At 38.3% G+C, this 22699-nt stretch overlaps 1 protein-coding gene across 1 annotated transcript; it reads left to right on the forward strand.

Annotated features, from left to right (window-relative positions):
- The first annotated feature begins 91 nt into the window (after window positions 1-91).
- Window positions 92-20887, forward strand: LOC105916201 (protein c-ets-2-A-like). Its single transcript, XM_036146987.1, has 9 exons — window positions 92-1861; window positions 3454-3567; window positions 3666-3869; window positions 4985-5059; window positions 5170-5367; window positions 6559-6783; window positions 6884-7002; window positions 16748-16879; window positions 20145-20887. The coding sequence occupies exons 1-9, from the start codon at window positions 1837-1839 to the stop codon at window positions 20265-20267; spliced, it is 1215 nt and encodes a 404-aa protein (XP_036002880.1). The 5' UTR covers window positions 92-1836; the 3' UTR covers window positions 20268-20887.
- The last annotated feature ends 1812 nt before the right edge of the window (window positions 20888-22699 follow it).

Consider the following 22699-nt stretch of genomic DNA (forward strand, 5'->3'; position numbering starts at 1 on the left):
ACCAGGGGTCTGCAACCGGTGGCTCTTTGGACCTTCCACAGTGGCTCTTAATAACTTTGGCTACAAATTATATTTTTATTATGGTATTTAAATGTAATAATGATAATAAATGCAGTTTTTTAAATTTCAAATCAATACTTTTTCATTATGTTGGAAACTATGATTTGTTTTACATCTATATCCACAAATAACATCCCGTCCTTCCTCTTTTTTTAAACCTCAAAATACACATAAAAGGGCGTTTCTTTAATGATGACAACATATTTCCTACAGTAGATCTTTATCAAAAATTATAACTTGTCTTTTTTGAAAAGGCCAGGCAACGGCTCTGAACGACTTTAATTCAAGTGGACTGTAGGAAAAGTGGCTCTTTAGGCTGTAAAGGTTGCAGGCCCCTGCCTTAGACGGCCATCAGATGTGCTTCCACTGACATTCTGCTCACTGTTATTTAATATTTCTTACTGGCAATTGTTTTGAATGTACTTATTTTTCTTTAATACATTTTGTATCAGATTTGTTTTGGTTAATGTTATTATACAGCACTTTGGTCCATTTGACAGAGTTAAGACACAGTTTAACACTGCTGAACACACTGTTGTAAAATTAACTATGATTTCATCAAAGTAAGTGTTCATTGTTTCAATTTGATGCATTTCAAGTTAGTCTTCTATCTAAAGCCCAAACCTAAACCAAAGTAAGGATTAGGAAAGATGGTACGATCTTAATGCCTTAACACTATCTTTCCCGTCACACAGTGCCAATTCTCAATATAATCTGAAGACACTTACTTTGCAAGACAAACAGAAATCGAACCTTTACAATACATATACTTTCTCAAACATACATTTATCAAAAGTAAACTGCCTTTTAAACTCTTTACAATGTGGATTTAAGGATAAAATAGATTTTAGGGACAGGACAGTTACAGAGGTAGTCCATCAACTGAGGCTATACAAATATCATTAGTGACTTTCACTGAAACTGTTACGGTCCTGGGTTTAGCTTGAAAGCCCACCTGGAAGTCCTCAAGTTAATTTGATGAAATAACTCACACAGCTAATGAGCAACTGCTTAATTTAGGGTTATGAAACTCTAGTCCTCAAGGGCTGGTGTACTGCAACTTTTGGATTAGACCCAAGTCCAACATATCTGTAACAAATACCCGAATTACCTCCTTGTTAACTCTTGTCCTGCATAGTCCTGTTAGTGATTTATGTATTTAATATAGGTGTGTTGACACAGAGACATCTAACAGCTGCAGAACACCAGCCCCTGGTAATTCGAGTTTGACAAATGTGATTTATTTGAAAAACTTTTTAAATATAGGACAGATGAGATCTAGGTCTAGGATTTGCAGTGTCTCTTGGATTTACTAAGGGTAAAATTATATCACCAGGAAGGATGATGCCAATTAAAGAAACAAATTCCTTAAAGATATTCTTAAATTGTTTGTTTGGGATAAGATTTAAAAAGCAACATCTGTGGTCTATCTTTTTCCATTGAGGTCTGTATGGCATAAGCTTGACTTAAAAATGCTAATTTCTAACAATTAGGAAAACAACGTATACTTTCTCTCAAGATGAGATTGTTGATAATATATAACATTATCCCTTCATAATATTGCAGAAAATATGGGCAAAATAAATCATGAAATCAGATCACGTTCTCTCCTTGTTTTTTGTGTTACTTTGCTTTAAATCTTTCTCTTTAGTCCTACCCACATGTGCATGACTGACAATTGTCCATCACAGCTTGTCCCCACCTTCAGACCAAGCTCTCATATTAAAGGCTCATTCCACCCTGCATGATCTCCTGTATACACTCCACCTGATCCCCATGGAAATGGACTGCCATGTTTATGGTAAGACGCCTCTATCTGTTCAAATGCTATTTTTTTTTCTATTTAAAGCACAGGAGATTTAATTTGCGATGAATTTCACAGATGTATTATCTATTAGGTATTGAGCATAACAGCTATGGGTCACAAACAGCTGATTTAACTCCATAACAAGTTATTCAGAGGATCAACATTATTGATACTAAAATATACAGGTATAAAAAATATACCCTTTATAATTATACACTGTATTGTTAAAATGTATCAGTATAACTTTTACTAGTTAAATCCTCTGCCATAGCACCTTTAGAATTATGTTTATCAACAAATATCAAATAATGAATCATATAACATGTGCACTGCAGTGTTACACTGTTGTCATTTTTCATAGAAAGATAATTAAATGAAAGACAAATGTGTATAACTGCTTTGCATGCTCTAATCAAAACCATTTCATTAAGGACTTTAATGCATTCACTTCACTGATGTTGTAAAACTGAATAAGCTTGTATTAACCAATTTAAGAGAATAACATGTTAATTTCTCAATTCAGAGTTTTCTAGTATGTTCTGACTTAATTCTGAAACCTTATAGATAAAATAGTTATGTTTAATATTTTATCAGCTCCATTTCCATGTGCATTGTATAGAAGATAAACGGACAGTGAAATTGTTTAAAGTTTGAGTCAGTGGATAAAAATGTATCTATTTGTAGTGGAATGTGATAATCATTTAATTTATTGCAGGCGTTGCAATTAATTAATCACAATCTTTATTAATTAGGAGCTCAAATTCAATTAAAAAAGTTTGTTTCTTGACTAAATAGACATACAATTCTTATGTGCTGCAATTTCAACTTTGACTTAGAGGAAACTGGAAAGGTGTGGTTTTGTTTTCATTCAGTGTTTCATCCAACCTTACAGAACCAGAATCAGTTGCATTTAAAATGTTTTATTACAAGTAAACCAGCAGCTTTCCACTTCATCCGTTTCTAAATAATTATTTCTAAATAATCCAACTATGTAGGGAAAGTTTAATTATGTAATACTGATACAGTCACTACAGGCATCACATTTTATTAGAAATGTGACTCAACGTTTCCATCCTTCCATCCATGTATTTTTCTTAACATACCTCTCCATCCAGTCTGACTGCCATATAATTACCCAAAATGCTGAAAAAGTTGAAAACAACAAATACTATGCTGGCATGGCAACTCTGTCAGTGTCTAATCACATTTTAGCTCTTTGTTTTCTTATCATGTCACCACGGATATTAGGCTTTCAATGTTGGAGCTCTGTGCCAATATTTCTCTACAAATTTTAACCTCAGAAAGCATTTCCTCTTAACGTTATCCAGCGCTGTTTAATCGTATTTACCACCCTCACTAACTGTACTGCACTCATTACTTCATGGTGTCTCGTGCCACGGGTCAGACACCTATGTAGCGCATAGATCATTCTGCACTGCATTTTCTTTCATTTGAGCATGTGATATTTACTCATTTAAATATCACATCCAATGGCATTCAGATGGCATACATGTTTACAATCCACTGTGCAATTAATTGCATTAACTTTTTTAAACTGTTTTCCCCCCTGCAATTAACAAATCTAGATTCCCTGGAGGTCCCTCCTCTCACTCCAACCAGTAAGGAGATCCTGAGCCAGGCAGTAAATGCCAGTTTTTCTGGCTTTGCTCAGGAGATCATAAATCATCAATTTCCACAGGGTACAACTTCCTCTTTGTTTTTATCTGGATTTTTCTATTTGTAATTTGATCTATATTAAGACATCTGAATAATGCATTCAATTGGTCTATGTGTCTAGATCCAATCTTGTGGTCAGAATGGGAGGTGAACCACTGGCTGGACTGGTGCCAGGCTGAGTTTGGTCTCCACTGCCTGGGCTCAGATTTGCGGGGTTTGCAGGGCAGTGAGCTGTGTGGGCTGGACAGGGAGACTTTCCTGGGTATGATGTCTGACTGCACTGCAGGAGAGATCCTATGGGAGCACTTGGAGACTATGAGGGGAGGTAAACATAGTTTTCAACTAAAAGTTCAGACACACCCATTTGTTCATGACCAGGGCTGCATGATCTTAATAAATACAACTCGGATATAATGCAAAATACTGCAATGACATTTTCTACAGTGAACACACATTTCTGTCCTGTTCTTTACACATCTGCCATCACAATGACCTCCCTCTCTCCAAATACAGACACATCTAACAAAAGATAAAAGGAAAAAAAGAAAATATGAATTAGCTGTGTTTCCAACCACTGGTTTATAGCGACTTTATCACAGGCTTCACAAAGTGTAACTTCATTAGAAGTTGATGTTACGCGTGTCTGATGTCGAATTTTGAGTTCTCATTATAATCTTTAATTTTAAAATAAATAAAGGCTTGGGAATTTCTACTCAATGTGTAATGATGCTCTATAATGTATTCAATTAAATGTATTTAAATTCAATTAAATTTTATTTATATAGCACCAATTCACAAAACATGTAATCTCAAGGCACGTTACAAAGTCAAATTAAATCAAATCATACAATTTGGTTAAAAGTTTCCTATCTAAGGAAACCCAGCAGATTGCATCAAGTCTTAACAAGCAGCATCCTTAATGAAAGAGCTACAGGAAGAGTCGTCTGCATTGTTGATGATTTTGCAATTCCTCATACTGAGCATGCATGAAGCAACAGTGGAGAGGAAAACCCCCTTTAAAAAAGGAGGAAAACTTACAGCAGTACCAGAACCAGGCTCAGTGTGAACGGTCATCTGCCTTGACCGACAGGGGTTTAAAGAAGACAGAGCAGAGACACAAAAAGCTCAGAAGCATACATTGACCCAGGAATCCTTTCTATTTTGTATGCAATTAAAGGCTCACTAGGCTATTTAATGTTTTTTGTGAAGATGTTTTAGATTTTCTCCAAGACACAGTTGAAAGTTGGTTCATCTCCAAAACTGGTGAAGGCAATTTTCTATGGATTTTTCTGATTTTTAAAAAATATGTATTTGTTTGTATTGAACAACCCCAAATAGGATTTTTTAAAAAATGTGTTAAAGGGTTCTGGCATCAGACTGTTAAGACCACAGTACAGCCTCTGATTAATTCTTTTATTGTTTGTAAAATAAATTCCCCAGAGAACGAAGACAATTGCAGCACTGCATTAACCAGTTGCAAAGGGCCATGCTACTTCCAGCTTCAAACTCACAGAGGTAGCTCTACAAAGGTTATTCCTGTTTCTTTTTTCTGCTAATAGAAGCTGAGGCTGTGACATGTTACCTTACATGAACCAGCATTATACTTCCATGTTTTTCCCCCTCAGAGAACTACTCAGACTACATAAAGGATCATTCTGATAAACAGAATTCCCAAATTCACTATCATGCAGCTGAAAACACACACCTCCACACTCTGGAGTCGGTGTCTGCTCAACATGAAGGATACACTCTGGTGAAAACAGAAGATCCCAGAAGGACCATCGGTGCTGCTCTTCTGTTACCAGAAATACATGGCAATGGAGGTAAAAAAATTCCTTATTTATAAATTGATAGTTCAGTATTATTTAACTGTTGTCATTACAGCAAGGGCAACATATTTTTTTATTAAAATTTGTGGTTGCAGAAACTGTTCAGTTTGAAGTAAAGGAACTTCTTTGTGGTTGCATGTCTGACAATCATATTTATTTGGCTTGATTATATCTTTCACACTGGTTCAAAAAGGCAAAAGCAGAATTTGATGCAATTTAAGATGTTTATTTCCTCAACATGCAGAAAAACGACACCTCAAACTGAAATTCATATCTTTCTTATACTGATACTCCTCCCACCTTCCAGTACAAGCCCTGAATCTTTGCAGTTTCAAACCTATCAGTTTAGTCAAGCAATCATCTTACTTTTCCATGATCTTACACTTCTATGGGGCGACATGGCACAGAGGTTAGGGAGTTCGTCTTGCAATTGGCAAGTTGCTGGTTCGATCCCCTGCACTGACTGTCTCTGTGTCCTTCACACACCTCCCTACTGGCGGTGGTCAGAGGGCCTGGTAGCGCCGGTGCATAGCAGCCTCGCCTCTGTCAGTCTGCCCCAGGGCAGCTGTAGCTACTAACATAGCTCACCACCATCAGGGTGTGAATGGGTGAATGACTAAACTGTAGTGTGAAGTGCTTTAGAGGTCATCAAGACTAGTTAAAGCGCTATACAAGTACAAACCATTTACCATGATAGTTATACAGGTTTGCCAAAAACAGACCACTCCATTAATTTTTTTAATTGCATTGTGGGGATGTTTTTGTTCAGCAAAACAGTGAAGCTTAACAATGATGTTAGGAAATTGGGTATGACCAAAACCAGAACATTTCTTAAACATACAGGCATTCCATTGAAATGCTTCAGATCTAAGCAAATTCATGTGACAGTCTCTATCCAAAGCTTGAACTATTTTCCTTTCTTTTAATAATGATGCACTTTGTGGTTGTAATGTAACAAAATGTGAAAAACATCCTAGAGGGATGTAAACATTTGCAAAGCCCCATAGTAATCCTGTTTCAGTTTGAAAGTTAGGTGCTTTGACAGATGTTTTTCATATAAGTGAAATATCAACAATATTTTAAATGAACTAAATTACATGTTTATGTTTTTATTCTTTAATGAACCCCTATATGTTATAAAACTGTTAATTCTTACTCTTGGTGTGTCTTGTGATTTTACTGCAGAAACACACTCAGGAGGGAGCACTACTCCCAGTAGAAACTCTGCCACTGTCAGCTTTCTGGCATGGACTCCTCCACAGAACCAATTAGAGCCCCCAATAGAGGATTGTGTGCCCGATGATGCCTTCGTGTTACAGCAGAAACATAGGAACTTCAAAGACTATGTGGGCAGCAAAACAGATGTGGGCAAAGCTGTGATACCAGCAGCCATTTTAGCTGGTTACACTGGTTAGTACAGTTATGGTAAAAGAACATCTTGTCTTTCTGCACTTATATAAAATCTAGATTCATGAACAAGGTGCCCCTCTTCTCAACCCTCTTTCCACAGGCAGTGGTCCCATCCAGCTGTGGCAGTTTCTTCTGGAGCTTCTGACAGATCGCAGCTGTCAGTCGTGCATCAGCTGGACTGGAGATGGGTGGGAATTCAAGCTAACAGACCCTGATGAGGTACATAATTGTTGATTCTACTAAAATGTCCATCGTTTTCATTTCAACATTAACAGCAAGGTGACTAAATATAAAATGGAAACTCAACTAAAACAAAAGCTGATTTCAGACAGCCTTTAACTCATACTTCATAATGCGCCGGAAATGGGCATCCTCTGGAAGATGTGAGTCAAATCCAGGCCTACAGCCATTTGAACTACAAATCACGCGAGTTAGACATATCTAACGAATGACTGAAGCTCTCCATTACACAAACCAAAACATATGAAGGCGCGCAAACTTATACAGACTTTCTAGCAGGGACGTGCAGAGACCGTTGGAGGGGCAGGTGCTCAAAGTTAAAAGAGGGCACATGGGGCACGGATTTAAAACACGATACAGAAACATACCTTGCTATACATCCGGCTGAAATGTACCAACCCATACTATAAAGAATGTAACATGGAATCAAGGGCGTAGGTTTGATTTGAACTTTAACCCTAGGGACACTTCATTGCTCTGACATCATTGGTCCTACGCAGTATGCATGCTCCTATTTCTTTATGCTTGACTTGAGCGTCAGGACGCGTTTCTTCTGTCTAAAGAGAAAAGCAGTATTTCTTACTACATTTATACAAATTTTATAAGCACGACACACACTAGATGCTTTTTGTTAATCTGGTGGCCTAGTGGTTAGAGCATTGATCTTGGGTCCCAGAGGTTCTGAGTTCAACTCCCACAGACTACCATTCTGGGTCCCTGAGCAAGACACTTAACCCCGATTGCTCCCCTGGCGCCGCACAGTGGCAGCCCACTGCTCACCAAGGGGATGGGTAAAGATGCAGAAGTGAATTTCTCCATTGTGAGATCAATAAAGTTCTATTATCATTATAAATTATAAAGCAGCGCCCGTTCTGATGAACGTTGAATTGAGACTTTTTTCCCACTTTGAAAAAGTTTGCAATTGAACTTACCAGCAACAGAGACCTATCAATTTTTACCATCTGCAACATTCCAAACACATTTCTTACATCATATATCTGAAGAGTAGATAACAGCTTCTCCTTACCTACATCTTCTCAGACAATTAAATTATTTCCCTAACAATAGTGAGTTGTCGATGTTTAAATGTGCAGCAAATCTTAATACATAAGGAGCATGGAGGACCCAATACTGTACTTTAAGTAAGATTGGTGACACCAAAACTGAATTGTTTCATGAGTGGTTGTCCATTTCATCACTCAAATGAGAACCACATACTATTGGTATATACTAGTAAGACTAATAAAGAACAGCAGATAAAACTTTAAGATATGTTAAGGCCTATATTAAATTAATTTTACGACCATATCAACAGATTAAATACTTTTTACTTTTTTGGTGTACCAAATTACCCTCGTAATGAAGTAATATTTTATGGATTAAGTCCCTGATGATAAGAATGTCTAGCTCCGCCCCTGGTTTGCACTAATTTACTAATAGACAATGTGGAAATCTTTGTACAATAAAAGCAATGTAAATAGTGTTCCTCGGTTGTATTTGAGGTAATTCTAATTCTAGAAGTAGAAATAGTGAAATAAATAGCACTATCATTTTGTGAAATCCTAATTACGCTATTATAAATAAGTAAAAGTCTAAACAAAATATAGCAGTTGTTTAGGCAGCATATAGTGTTGTTGTGTTGTATATCATATAAAAGAAATATCACCTGCTATTTATACCTGAACTGCATCAGAGGGTCAACAAAAAAATTAAACAATAATAGCAACGAAATATTGGTAAAAGGGAAACCCTCACCTTTTCTTTTTCAGGCAGCTGTGGCTAAGAATCAGAATTTTTAATAGTCTACAGTCTTTGCTTTTCCATCTTTCCAGCCGGCTTCAGAACTCCAGCCTGGCACAAAATATTTAGTTTTATAAAACAGATTAGGTTTCTGTTGATAAATGCATTATACTTCAGAATTAGATGCTATTTTGAGATGCTAACGTTGGTTACTTACATTTCTCAAGTTCCATAAATCAAAACTCTCTCGCCTACTTCTTTACAGAACTGCACTCAGCAGCTTTCACCTATTTTACTGCAGATAATTAGTTTCTTAACTGGGACTAGTTCCGTAGCCTAGTATTAATTGTGGTAACCACAGTATTCCTGTATGACTCAAAACTGAAATCTCCGCTCCAAGCAAGCATGCACACAGACAGACTAGAAAACAGCCAATCAGAAAGAGGGAAGGCGGGATTTAAAGCAGTATAACCAATGACAGTGGAGTTAAACAGCACAGAGCACAGTCAAGTGTGCTGCAGATTTAAAGGGGCAGGACCACTGAGCTATATCCTCCTGAGACCCAGAGAAAAAAAAGTTTTTGAATTTCTTTTTTTTTTACAGTACATGACTCTTTGGAGTAAAAAAACATCACTACAATTGAAAAAATTTCAAAACATGTTTTTATTTATTTTTTAGAGTATGTCCTTTGGAGAGGACATCGGGACTCCCTTGTGGCAAATATGAACACATTTCGAGGCATACATTTACCTCTGAACTCTGACAATCTTTGGTGCTGTAAATTTCAAAAGGCCACATCATTTAAGCCAGTGATTCAGATTTCCAGGCACCTCATTCAACTTATCAAAAGCCAGCTGATTAGTGTAGTTTAATCAGGTGTGTTAGTTCTGTGTTGGTTTGTGGTAGTCCATAAAGCAGTTCTTCTTCTTTGAGATGTAGAGGTACATGTTGCATTTGATGCAATTTATGTAGGTTTTTCCAGTGCACCCTTCTGCTCTGCACCTGGAAGTAGTAGGATTGTCCATCATCTGTGGCAAATGGACAGCTACTGGACAGCAACTATTGGCACTCTTGTTTTTTTGGCCCAATACATTTTGATTTTTGGGTAACCAAGGCATGCCATGTACACCGAGACTCCAAAGAAGGTCTTAATCTCCTCAGGTGTTGTATTCAGACTTGAGCCTGACACCTGAATCTGTCTCTGGTTTGTTCAAAAGGACATGTCTTCAAAAACTTTGTTGTCAATGTACTGCTCAAAGTATTTTGATGGTGGCCAGTCTACACGGTTTGGGGCAGTACAGACAACCTCTCCGGAGTCTTCCAGCACAGGCAGGAATCAAGAGACAGACAAATACGTTAAATAATTATGTCCTCTAAAAGTGATAGTTCATCCAAAAAATACTCTTATCTGTCTAAGCTTATCTACTCTTGTCTCAGAAGCCTACGTGTTAGTTTTGGTCCAAAGTGGGCGACGGGCCCCTTGCATCCTCAACTTCACTCTCCTCTTCCTCACTTGATGCCTCATCCTCTGAACTCCCGACCTCAAAATCACAGTCAATCTGTCCCTCTTGGTCCTCCTCATCTGACAAATCTATGTCTGAGTCTCCATCAGTAATCCTGTTTAGGCTTTTCTCTGCCTCAGTCAGTGAGCTGACTTGTATTAAAACAGGTTAAAAAATAAAAAGCAAATCCTGATGTCCTCTATGGAGGACACACATAAACAGGTAATGTTTTATGCCAACAAATAATTAAACTGCTCTGAAAATTCACCTAACTATTCCTTAGATGTTCATTTACTAGATGCAATCTGAATATTAAACTCACAAAGTTCATAATTAGAAAATAATATACTTACCTTTCTTCTTTCGATAAAATGTGCTCACAGGGATGGCAGCCATTTTGAAGAATCAGGAAGAAAATTTTAGAAAAGCCCCACCCCCACACATGTCATATCATTGGAAAGCCCAGGATGTCCTCTCTAAGGGCCAACAGGATTTAACACAGTGGCATGTATGGTTTCAGAGTTATGAACAAAAAACCTATGTCCTCCACAGAGGACAAAAATGTATTGCTGGGTCTCAGGAGGCTATAATACACTGGAGTGCTGATTTTGCCGAAAAACTGAAGTCACTGGCCGCCATCTTGCTACTCCCTACTCTCACAGAATCCCATAGGATTTGGTTGCAACAACAAGCAGTTTTCTGGCTGTGTGAAAACGTTTCATAGGTAATTCTACAGTCAGTGGATGTACTAACACTATCAACTACTAGGAAATTAGGTGCTGAAATATTTTACATGTTATTCATATTAAATATATATATATATATATATGTATATATAAGTATGTGTATATGTATATATGTATATATATGTATACACATATGTAAATATATGTTTTTGTACATTGTTATTTATATATTTATAAATGTTAAACATATTATTTAAATGAATAAAATGCAAAATATTTCAGCGCATGACTTTCTCAGTACTTGATATTTTTAGAACATAACATAAAAGTATATGGCATTTGACATTTTAAAAGTCTTAAGCCCCCCCTGAACATGAGAAAATCCTCGTTATTCGATGCTGTAGCGCACATATTCCCTAGTTACTGGGGGGAAATAGGGAGTACCAATATGGCGGCTGGTGGCTTCAAAGCGACTCGTTCAAACAGACGGTGATTAGCACTCCAGTGTATAATATAGCTCAGTGGGCAGGACAGACTGGCCAGCGTGAGGCAGCGGAGCTGGGAGCTGCGAGAGGAAAAGTAGGGCAGAGTGAGGGTACGTTATGTGGATCATGGAACCAGCCACGGTATATCTAAATTATTATTCTTTTGGACATGCACCATGCACACACACACCAACAAACACGCACACATAAAAAAAAAAAAAAAAAAAAAAAAAAAAAAAAAAAAAAAAAAAAAAAAAAAAAACTGACAAAAGGGCACTTTGGGCACCAAGGGGCAAAGGGGCAGGTGCTCAAGCCCCCTCCGCCCCCCCCTCTGCACGTCCCTGCTTTCTAGTTCTGACACTAACAAGTCCAATTGCTTGTTATTGTCTTCTTAAACAGAGTTGACAAACTGACAATGATTTTGTTTTATTTTGTTTGTTTCAATTTAATGAATAGGTCTTTGTTTTTAACAGAAAATGGTGTATACTATATGCAAAATAAACGATACGTACAGCGTAAACAAATAATCAGAGTGTATCGTATTTTTCGGATTATAAGGCGCATCGTGAATGTACGTGTCTATGTGTGTCTTTGTCCATATGTAAAACGCACCAGACTATAAAGCGGATTACATATTCTTCCCAAGTGTGTAATATCACTCCACCTCTCTGGTAGGGTGACCAGATGTCCCCGATTTCCAGGGACAGACCCGTTTTGGATGACATGTCCCCAGCAAAAGCTGTCCCCGGAAATGTCCCCGATTTCAGTGTAACATGGTGGAGTAAAAAAAGTTTAGCGCTGCTGTCCCGACGTATAAGAGCTTTGCCAAATGCACCTTCCGTGCCCCGTCAGCGTTGCAGTTCAGCCAAAACAAACCAACCCCTATAGGCAGAGATTATGTGCTTAACAAAATCCATCAGTTTTCATTAGAGAAATCAAATCTGGTCACCTTAAGGAGGAAATACACTGGCTGTGTTACGTAAGTGGTGTGGTTTACGGGCGTGTTTTTAAAGCGTAAATTTACACCAGACGTTGTAAAGAACGCTCCACCACTGCATGATTCTGCGGAGAGAAGAACTTTTGTCATGGGTGAGTAATTAAAAAAAGACAAATTACCAGTAATATTAGGGTAAGGTATTCAATTATAAGTAATATGTCCTATATCTTTATCTCCTAAAAGTCCATGTCTTGACCATATCTGATTAGAAATCGCACATTTTAGTTTGTTAGCTTGTTAGCTTGTCACAACTACATCATCCATGGCGGTTTATTTTCGACATCTCTTATTTTGGGATACTTCTGGAAGTGAACTTTGACACAGGATGTTTTCCCATTTATTCTGTGCCAAACAGCAGCGTATACACATCTGAATTAGAACTCCAATCTAATTTAGGCATAGCGTAAATACACACATATAATGCTTCTAATGTACATTTATTGACTGATTAAAATGAAAAGCTAACCTAAGCGTAGGATCCTACTTTGCTGCGCTTTACAGAGCGTCCGTTGTGTCTCCCCCTTAACACCGCTCTCTCCTGAGAGGGAGAGTTATGCGTCTCTGTTGGGAGGACAGAGTAGTTGGACTACACTGCTCTGTTTCTAACATAAGGCCAATATAAATGTAAGTTTTATATTGAATTAACTTACTATGTTTTTTGTTGCTAGCGCGTACTCCGGGTGAGGGATGCCTTACATGAGTGCATTTCTAGTTTCGACATTACAGTCAGGCAGTCTTGTAGACAGCTCAGGGGTCCGATCAGGTAGAGACACAGTGAATGTAACGCACCAAATATCGATTGAGTCATAGTTACACATTTTAACAGACTTTTGAGCACATTGTACCACATAAAATTGGTCAGTGAGCACAACGTTAAACATTTATAAGGTGCACTGGATTATAAGGTGCTCCATCAATTTTTGTAAAATTTAAGGATATTAAAATACAGTAATTTTCAAGGTTAACATACATATGTATATACTGTATAAGTTGTGTTTCATTACATCACAGCGGGTGATTTCATTGCTGCCTTCGGTTTAAAACATTGCCGCTACACTGTTACACCTCTGATCTACATGGATGACCAACAAGTCATGTATTAAGTGAAAAGGTAAATACTGCTAATTACAAGTCCACTCGCTCTTCTCTCCGGACATTTTTGTTAATATCTGTGAGGTGAGCTGTTCTCACTTCACATAAAAAATTGTGGGATTCTTCATGGCTCCTTGGAGCCGGTAAGGGACCTCGCAAGGTTCCTATGCCAAAGGAGCTATGGGAGGAAACATACAGGCTACTTGTCCTACCTCCTGCTCTACTCACTGAACAGTTCGGGAAGTACCTATCATGGCGACCGCCAACGCACTTCCACTTCGGCTAACTAGTCCTGACCCAAAAGATGTTTTCAGACATAGCCTCAAACTCTCCTTGAATTGTCTGAGCAATGTACTTAGTTTCACATAAATAGACACACAATGAACTCTGTAGTGATTGTTTGAATGATTGTTTTTAGGTGGGGCCCTACTAAGTGGTTTTGGGTTGCAAAACCTCAGTAGACCCTTTCACAAAACATTTCAATCATAAGCTTGCTAAGAGGAGACACTTCTGAGCCACCTCAATAGAGGAGCTTGTTGTGAACTTTCAGAACTGAAGGTGGCAGTGAAGGGAGAGAGGAGCAGCATCAACAGCACTGTAATATCTGGCTTTTTTAGGCTTCTCATTAGTGACTGGCAGCTTGTCAACAGGGGACGCTAGAAAGTGTAGACACTATATAAATGACAAAAAAAAGTATCCCATCTGTTTTTTCATAAGATCAAAATGACTTGATTTTTTCAGCAATCCATCATTTTGGGTTTAATGTTATTTTTTATATATATTTGTAAATGGCACCAGTCAAATGTGTGTGTTTGTATCTATGTACACTTTTGACTGTTATGTAACTTCATTCTTGTCTCCAACTGGTTACTTAAAGGTTCTTTTTGGAGTGCAGCTTTCTGAGCCCATGGCCATTCAGAACTTTTTGTGTCATTCTTCATCCAATCAGATAAATTAATAACTGTCAATTAAAATCACACCCCCGTCAACTAAGCTGTGCAGGTGTGAATGTCACTGAAACATATGAAAGGAATTCTGTTTCAGGGTAAGGTCTAATTGTAGAGCATACGGAGTCCCCTGGGTCTTGAGTTGAATGATCACCCAATTTGTAACCAGTTACAGGATGCGTCCAGGGAGACTGTTTGATGTGTTTATAATAAAGTGACAGGCCAAAATATTAGTTCCCCCTCAGCACTGAAAGACCAGGATGAAGATCTGGCTGTTCAGGGCTCTTAACCGGACTGGGATAAAATGTGACATAATGTTGAGAATGCCTCTAAAAATCCTAATCATCGCTATAGACATATGAAGTTTTGTCCCAGAGTATATTTTGACACCAGTTGTTTGGTACAAAATCGGCTGTGCACCAGACACTTATTGATGTTCCCCTAGGGAGTCCAGGCTCTTTCGGCCAAGTTATTTGGGAATGTCCGGAGGTTCATGACCCCTGGGTCAAAGCTATCTGCTGTCTTGTCTTGCTCACTGGAATTCTTCTCCCTCTGGACCCGGTTGTTTATTTATTAAGTGATGATTCACGGCTATTTCTAACAAATAAGACTTAGAGAATCAGACTGGCTGATCGGATGGCAATAAAGAAAATTGTAGCCAGAGGTGGAGGCCTCCTACTGACTTTCATTCAATGGCTCCAATTATATAAGGACATTGTACACCTGGAACTATTATGTCTTGTTTTGTCTGTGAGTTATGGGTGAATCTGTATGAATTAATGAATCAATATATCCTTAGTATGTACCACAGGCTTTTAAAGTAACTATTATTAAATCTTTACTTAAGAAACCCTGTCTTGATCAAGATGACTTGCTCATCGTAGCACCCGAAGAGCTCTGGTGAAGGTCACTAATGATATTCTCATAGCCTCACATAATGGACTTGTGTCAGTACTTGTCCTGTTAGAGCTTGGTGCTGCATTTGAAACAGTTGATCACAATATTTTCCAAGAAAGACTTGAACATACTGTAGGTATTACTGGAAAATCATTAGGCTGGTTGAAATCTTAATTTTGAATTCAATTCGATTCTCAGCAGGTTGCATCAAGTCTTGACAAGCAGCATTCACTCCTCGTGAAAGAGCGTAGAGCCACAGGGAGAGTCGTCTGCATTGTCGATGGCTTCACAGCAATCCCTCATACTGAGCATGCATGAAGTGACAGTGGAGAGGAAAATACCCCTTTAACAAGGAGGAAAACCTCCAGCAGAACCCCCAGTTGGATGCTGTAGATGGCCATTAACACTAAGCCTGGTTCTGCTGGAGGTTTTCCTTCCTGTTAAAGGAGAGTTTTCCTCTCTACTGTCACTTCATGCATGTTCAGTATGAGGGATTGCTGCAAAGCCATCGACAATGCAGAAGACTGTCCACTGTGGTTTTACGCTCTTTCAGGAGGAGTCAAGACTTGATGCAATCTGCAAGTAAGTAGTTCAGTTAGACAGGATGCAGGTCAGTCCAAAAATAATTAACTAATCCATACAGTTTGATTCTAATTTTTTCCAACTCAAATCAGTATAATAAAATACAACCAAAGTGGATCATAAAAAGAAATAAGTAAAAAAGAAAGTGCATCTAAAACTTCTAAACAGCTTGAAAAAGTTTTTTTTTTTGCCATCAAAGCTGATGCTGAAAGTCGAGCCTGCCCTGTAGCATTTTTCCTTGACATCTGTGACTGTTAAGTAATTCAGAACCAGTATGAGATGCACTGCCTTACTTGCCCCTGTCGTCAAACCAGGTTCAGTTGTTCATAAAATGCAATCAGTAAAAAAGAAAGTCTTCTAAGAGACAACCGTTGTTACAGCAATACAGTCTGATCACAATGCATTTTTCTGGATTTATTCCTTTCACACATCATAGAAACATGTTCAGAACCAGAGCTTGTGGTCTGGGCTGTTACTTCAGTTATGGTAAAAAAAAATAGTCTACCTTCTGTCATTTCAGTTCTTTCAAGTAAAAATTAGATTTCATTTTCCAGCTTTCAAAATTATTTAAATTTAACATCAGGACACACCACAAATTCCTCCATGTCATTATTTACTAAACAAGCAAAGGCAAAAATAGAAACATTGCTAGGGTGTTCAGAACATAATCAAAACCTGTAAAAAAGTAACTGCATTCTAATTACTTTCTTGTACAGACCTTTGAAGGACAGATTTGTATTCCTGTGTGTCAGATTGTGGCGTTTCTCCAGTACTCAGACGGGTATTTTTTCTCCAGGTAGCTCTGCTTTGGGGAAAGAGGAAAAACAAACCGAAGATGAACTATGAGAAACTTAGTCGGGGCCTACGCTACTACTACGACAAGAACATCATCCGCAAGACAGCCGGCAAGCGCTACGTCTACCGCTTTGTATGTAACCTGCAGGGCCTGCTGGGATACGAGCCTGGGGAGCTGCATGCTATGTTAGACGTCAGCAGCAAGATACGCTCAGAAAGAGACTAATTAGAATCAGGCACCAAGAACTATTTTACAATATTTTTGTGGTTTTATGACTATTGACTCGAAATAGGAAGGGGCGCAACATGCTTAATACAGGCCTCAGTAAAAAAGGCCTCTCATAGCGAAGTCAGTTCTCATCACTTGGCTTTGATAAAGTTGAAATCTAATCAGAAAATGCTGCCAAACAAATATTATGTTGCGTTCAGACCGAATTCGATTTGAGCGTCAAAAACAGCATCCAACGGCACAACTTGGACGCTTGTCCAGAGTGTTTTTGACGCTCTGAGCAAAGTATGGACAGACTGGTCTGACACGTGCTGGGAGGAGCTGCCCTTTTATTTTCCTCAAATAATTTAATTTAGCAAGGTAAATTAAAGGTAATGTCTATGTAGTGGGGCTGCACAGTGGCGCAGTGGGTAGCAGTGTTGCCTTGCAGCAAGAAGGTCCCTGTGCTTGTGTGGGTTCTCTCCGCTTCCTCCCACAGTCCAAAAACATGACTGTTAGGTTAATTGGCTTTGCTAAATTGTCCTTAGGTGTGAGTGTGTGTGTGAATGGTTGTTTGTCCTGTTTATTTCTGTGTTGCCCTGCGACAGACTGGCGATCTGTCCAGGGTGAACCCCGCCTCTCACCCAGTGAACGCTGGAGATAGACATCAGCAACCCCCACGACCCCATGAGGGATTAAGCGGGTCAGAAAATGGATGGATGGATGGTCTATGTAGTGATAGCTCGACTGATCCTAGATAATAGGAGGGGCGCAAACAGTGATGATGAGTATGTCCTCCATTGTCGACTTCCTGGCTTTTCATAGTCCTTCCGTCCCGTCAGAAAATGCGCCACTACGTCACATACATAGTGGAGTCTCTCTGATTGGTTGACACTCCACGTCCAGCTGCAAAAGTTCAGACTGAAGTCTTTTTCAAATGTGTCTTAAGCTTTCTAAGTTGATCCGATTGTCCAAGACATAGTAAAGATAACATATGACTTCCTGGTTCTTTCAGACGGACACTTTGACAGATACTGTCCTCTCATCCTTTGCAAGGTTCTTTTAATAAATCTGAAAAAGTCATCTTCATCATGACTGTGCTTGAATAATCTCATTTTTGCATGATATGTTCTGTCCAATGACATAAATAAAAATGTAAAGTGTACTAAATGTTACTGGGACATTATTCAGATTTCTTCTGTTTTGCTTTCAAGCATCACTGAAGAATCCACCCGTGGCTGGAATCCAGTGATTTATTCTTTCTTTGTCCACTTCATTGCAACCCATTCAATGTGTGTAAATAGGGAGGACTGATATGCATGAAATGACATGCTGCACTGAAATGGTTCTGGTCTGTTTTCAGCTGAAATCCTCCTGCCAAAGTGTCAGTCATTGCTTCATCACACCGTTGATCCATAAAGCCGGCATACGCTTTCACATGTCAGCCTTTACAGGGTTGTTACTACCCTGCTTTGGAGTTCACATGAGCTGACTTTAGCTTTTTTTCCCTCATTTTAGAAAACTCAGACAGCTGAAACTAGGTATTTACATAAACTGTATTAAAAATAAATACAGTAATTTTTTGTTGCTGTCTGACATTAAATCAGTCAAAATTCTTACAGTTTTAGGTCACGTAGGATTAAAGAAATGCCAAACTAATGACATAGAATTCTTTAAGTTTTTTAAAATATATAAATTCAGAGGTTACCAACGTTTTCTTGGTATTTAGTAGAATTGTCTTTTAAACTTTAGGACTTTAGTCAAATATTTTGGCTTTCCTTCTTTTCCAGCTATTTATACTTCTTTGCATATTTATTTGTAGACGGGCACTGGATGTTCCAAGCAGTTCCTGCAACCGTGCTAAATTTTCCACAAATCAGGATGTATAAAGAAAAATTGTGCAGTTTTAATATATATGAATTTTTTTTGTGTGCTGCAAGTTTCAAAATGTCTCGCTAGTGCCAGCTTTTAGTATGAAAGCTGCACATTCTTTTATACATGAGGCCCCTGGGCTTTGTAATGGCGTATCCAAAATATTATTTTTTGTTTGTTTAGAATGCCACTTTGTAAATGTTTTACACAGCCAGATGCATTAAGTTGACTGTACTTAAAAAAGTATGCAAACTCGTTGCCTCGAAAAAAAATGTTTTGTGAACTTAAAAAATTTTAGTATGTGCAAATTGTACACATCAAATTTGCACAACTCTATGAACATAATCCTTTTGAGTAGACTTAATAGTGTGGAATCAGCCTTTAGAGCTCATTGGCTTGCAGGAAGGATGCCATCTGGATCCCAACCTACTTCTCTTGTTTTCTTATGTCTCCATGTTGTTAATCATGCAATTCTGCAATTGTAATTTGACAAGACTTATTGAACTCTTTATCTGGACAAAGTATTTATGAGTCATCAAACAATCAGCTGATTACAGTGTTCAACTTCTTTGGAAGTTCTGTAGTCTGTAACCTACCACACCCATGGCCAAAAGAAAATCAGCCAATGAGGCTAAACTGATCTGGACAAGTCTCTACCTCTTTCAAATACTTTATTTTTGTGTGAACTCAACTTAAATGTTTTAAGTTTACACTACTTATTTAAAATGAGAATAAGCAACAAGTTGATGAGAACTGAGTTCTGCTCACTTGAAGTTTTTAATTAAACTGATTGTTGCATTTTACAGTGTAGCTGATGTAACTTCCTAGCTGATGGCTTGAGTTGCTGCTTCAATATTTCCAGGCACTTGCAAAGAACGTGATTCGACCAAACCAATACTTCACGGTTATAATGGCTGTTTACAGCCCTCCCACTTTGTTTTAATTTTATCAAACCGCAGGTCATGTGAAGGTTTGGTCCCTGACTGCATTTCCAAACTGTAATGTGACCTTCTATGTTGCTTTTGAAATAATAGCTTCCTCCTCTTAATGATTTTTCATCTCATGTTGGTACAGGAGTTATTTCCCCGTAGATGGTGAAACTCTTCTACTAGCTTCAGTAGCATCTTCAGAGGGTTTTTTGTTTTTGTCCTTCTGTTGATTTCCAAATTTCCCAAAAGAAATGTGTCCATTTCTTGGACATGGAATCTGCCTCTTCCTGATATTTATGATACCTGGACAATCCCATTGGTGTACAATCAAGCCATGAGGAAAAATCAGACTGTCATTTTAAAGCCACTGACATGTAACACTTTTACAGGCCCCCGGGGGACTGCCCATCACAGCAGGGGGTGCCAACACTGCAACAAAGCTGAGCCCCTTTTCTCACATCTTCCTCTTTGCCTGTGGACCCTCAAGGAGAGAGGGGCTCTACACTGGGTAGACAAGCCACCCATGCCGGCTGCGTGGGGTTCGCAGACTCGCCACATATGTAGGCAGAATTGAAGCTATGTGCATCCCTGCCCTTTTCCAACATTGGAACTTAAGCAGTCAACTGCAATGGAAACAGGCTGTTTGTAACTTTTCTCAGCTGTTGCAGGAATGCTGAGTCGAGACAAAGAGGAGCGGTCTCCTGTGGCTAGGCCAAGCTAAGAGGAAAAATGATCTGAAGTCACCTGCCGCAACCTGCACAGGAAACCTCACAAGAAGCAGCCACGCCAGGAGGGCTGTGAGGAGGTGCCCATGTCCACAGCCCAAGTAAACACCCACGGAGTCATGTACACCTCACCCAGTCCCGGTTCCCCAAATGACGGCTGTTTTCCTCTTTGAGCTAGCCGCCTACACGTTGCTCAGCAAAAACAGCTTCACCCTGCTCCCACTGCTTCCAACTGGATGCCCAAAGTCAACTGAATTTACACAGAGACACAGACAGTTAGGCAGGGAAAGTCAAATTTGTGTGTTTTACTGTCTTGTTTCAAGTTTTGACCATGGTAAAGACCAAGCTGACAGGCATAGCTTCCGCTAGTGTTCTTGTAACAAAGCTTTGCTGATGTGTTTGGGTGTGATTTATAGTTACAAACTTTATTTCCATAAGGGTTTTATACACCGATGGAATACTAATGTTTGTGTTGTCCGGTCCTCTCATTACAACCAAATAGCTTAAAAGTCTTTTTAAATTAGCGGCGAATGTCCACTAGCATAGTGCTAGTTAGCCCCTCTTAATAGCTTACGGCTACCATCGAGTAAACATAACTACGGTTCATTTTAAACATGTTTGTTTCGTTTCACTACACCATCGTTTGAATATTACAATATTAATTCAATTCAATTCAATTCAATTCAATTCAATTTTATTTATATAGCGCCAAATCATGAAACATGTCATCTCAAGGCACTTTACAAAGTCAAGTTCAATCATATTATACAGATTGGGTCAGATTATACAGATTGGTCAAAAATGTCCTATATAAGGAAACCAGTTGATTGCATCAGTCTTAATAAGGAAGATTGATGTCAATTTAATGCTGTTTATGTAACTTAGGTGAACTAATGTAAACACGACCAGGACGCGCTCCGACATAATTTCCGGTCGTCGTCCACAATAGCGTCTAGCTTTCCAAGTTACCAATTCCATTAATAAAAGTGTCCGAAGATTATTGATTTTTACTGACCAAATCATTCTTTAAATTTTTATTTCCTCAAGTAACGTTTTATATAACTTAGATTTGCATTGTGAATGGGTTGAACATACCAAATGTTGTTCTAAATTAGTTAAGTTAATTTAACCTCATTCCATATTCTTTAAGATTAACTTTTTTTAATTATTTTTATTTTAACCTTTATTTAACCAGGAAGTCCCTTGAGATTGAGATCTCTTTTTCGAGGGAGACCTGGCCAAGACGGCACACCAGTTAAAATACAAACAGAAGTACAACATAGATAAAATCTCACATAGACTAACTTTGGTTCTCTAACTTAGATCTGCAGTGAACCAGGATTCACTGACTCCTTCTGATGATGGTTTTCAACTATTTTAGTTGTCCTTTTGTGTGTACATAGTTCCTTAGCTTCTTTTTATCTTAATTTTGCTTAGTAGTTTAGTTAAATTTCATTAGCCTAGTAGAGAGGATTGGTTGATTGAAATATAGTGTTAATTCAGATAAAGAGCATTCTATAGTGGTGTTCTCTGGATGTAAATTGTATTTCTGTTAATAAATTCTTGAACTTGAAGAGAAGTTGTCACTTGTTTATTCCATATGTGTGCAGAATTTGCTGTTAAAAGAATGCCAGTGCTCGAATCACACTTTCAACTATTGTCCTAATGTCAGCTGTTTGGGCTGATATTCACTGGACAATACATAACAGCCCGAGGGTTATTTAATAAATATTAAATAACTTAAAACCAACAGGTGTTGTGCCACGTGTAATGCTGTTTATTCTTCTACATAATTGTTTGAACAGATTAAAACGGAACCTATCGACATCTGGAAATTTGACCCAGGGACAGTACCAGACTTGTTGAGGTCCACAATTCCCTTCCTGAGGACTTCCTTGATTTGTTTTGATTTTGCCAAGATGTCACACAAGGAAGCAGTATGTTTGAAGTGTTGCAGGATCTCCTCTGCAACAACCAGGGGTTGCAGAGGCCTGTTAATCATCCATTTATTTAAGTCAGGTGTGTGGAGGCAGGGAAACACTTAAAACAAAAAACATGCAAGATAGTAGACCCTGAGGACGACAATTGAAGACACCTGGTCTAACACCTCATTGGTATAAGGAGGCAACCTGTGCAGATGGTCTTTTACTTTGAGTTCACATGAAAAAAAAAAATAAAAATAAAAAAATAAATGATATATATATATATATATATATATA

Source organism: Fundulus heteroclitus, chromosome 14, assembly GCF_011125445.2.
Source record: "Fundulus heteroclitus isolate FHET01 chromosome 14, MU-UCD_Fhet_4.1, whole genome shotgun sequence".
In the NCBI taxonomy this organism is placed as follows: domain Eukaryota; kingdom Metazoa; phylum Chordata; class Actinopteri; order Cyprinodontiformes; family Fundulidae; genus Fundulus; species Fundulus heteroclitus.

Excerpts from the sequence above, each read along its gene's own strand:
- LOC105916201 (XM_036146987.1), top strand. The coding sequence starts at position 1,837 with ATGGAAATGGACTGCCATGTTTATG. Across the intron at positions 1,862-3,453 it reads AATGGACTGCCATGTTTATG|ATTCCCTGGAGGTCCCTCCT; the intron begins GTAAGACGCCTC and ends TAACAAATCTAG. Across the intron at positions 3,568-3,665 it reads AAATCATCAATTTCCACAGG|ATCCAATCTTGTGGTCAGAA; the intron begins GTACAACTTCCT and ends CTATGTGTCTAG.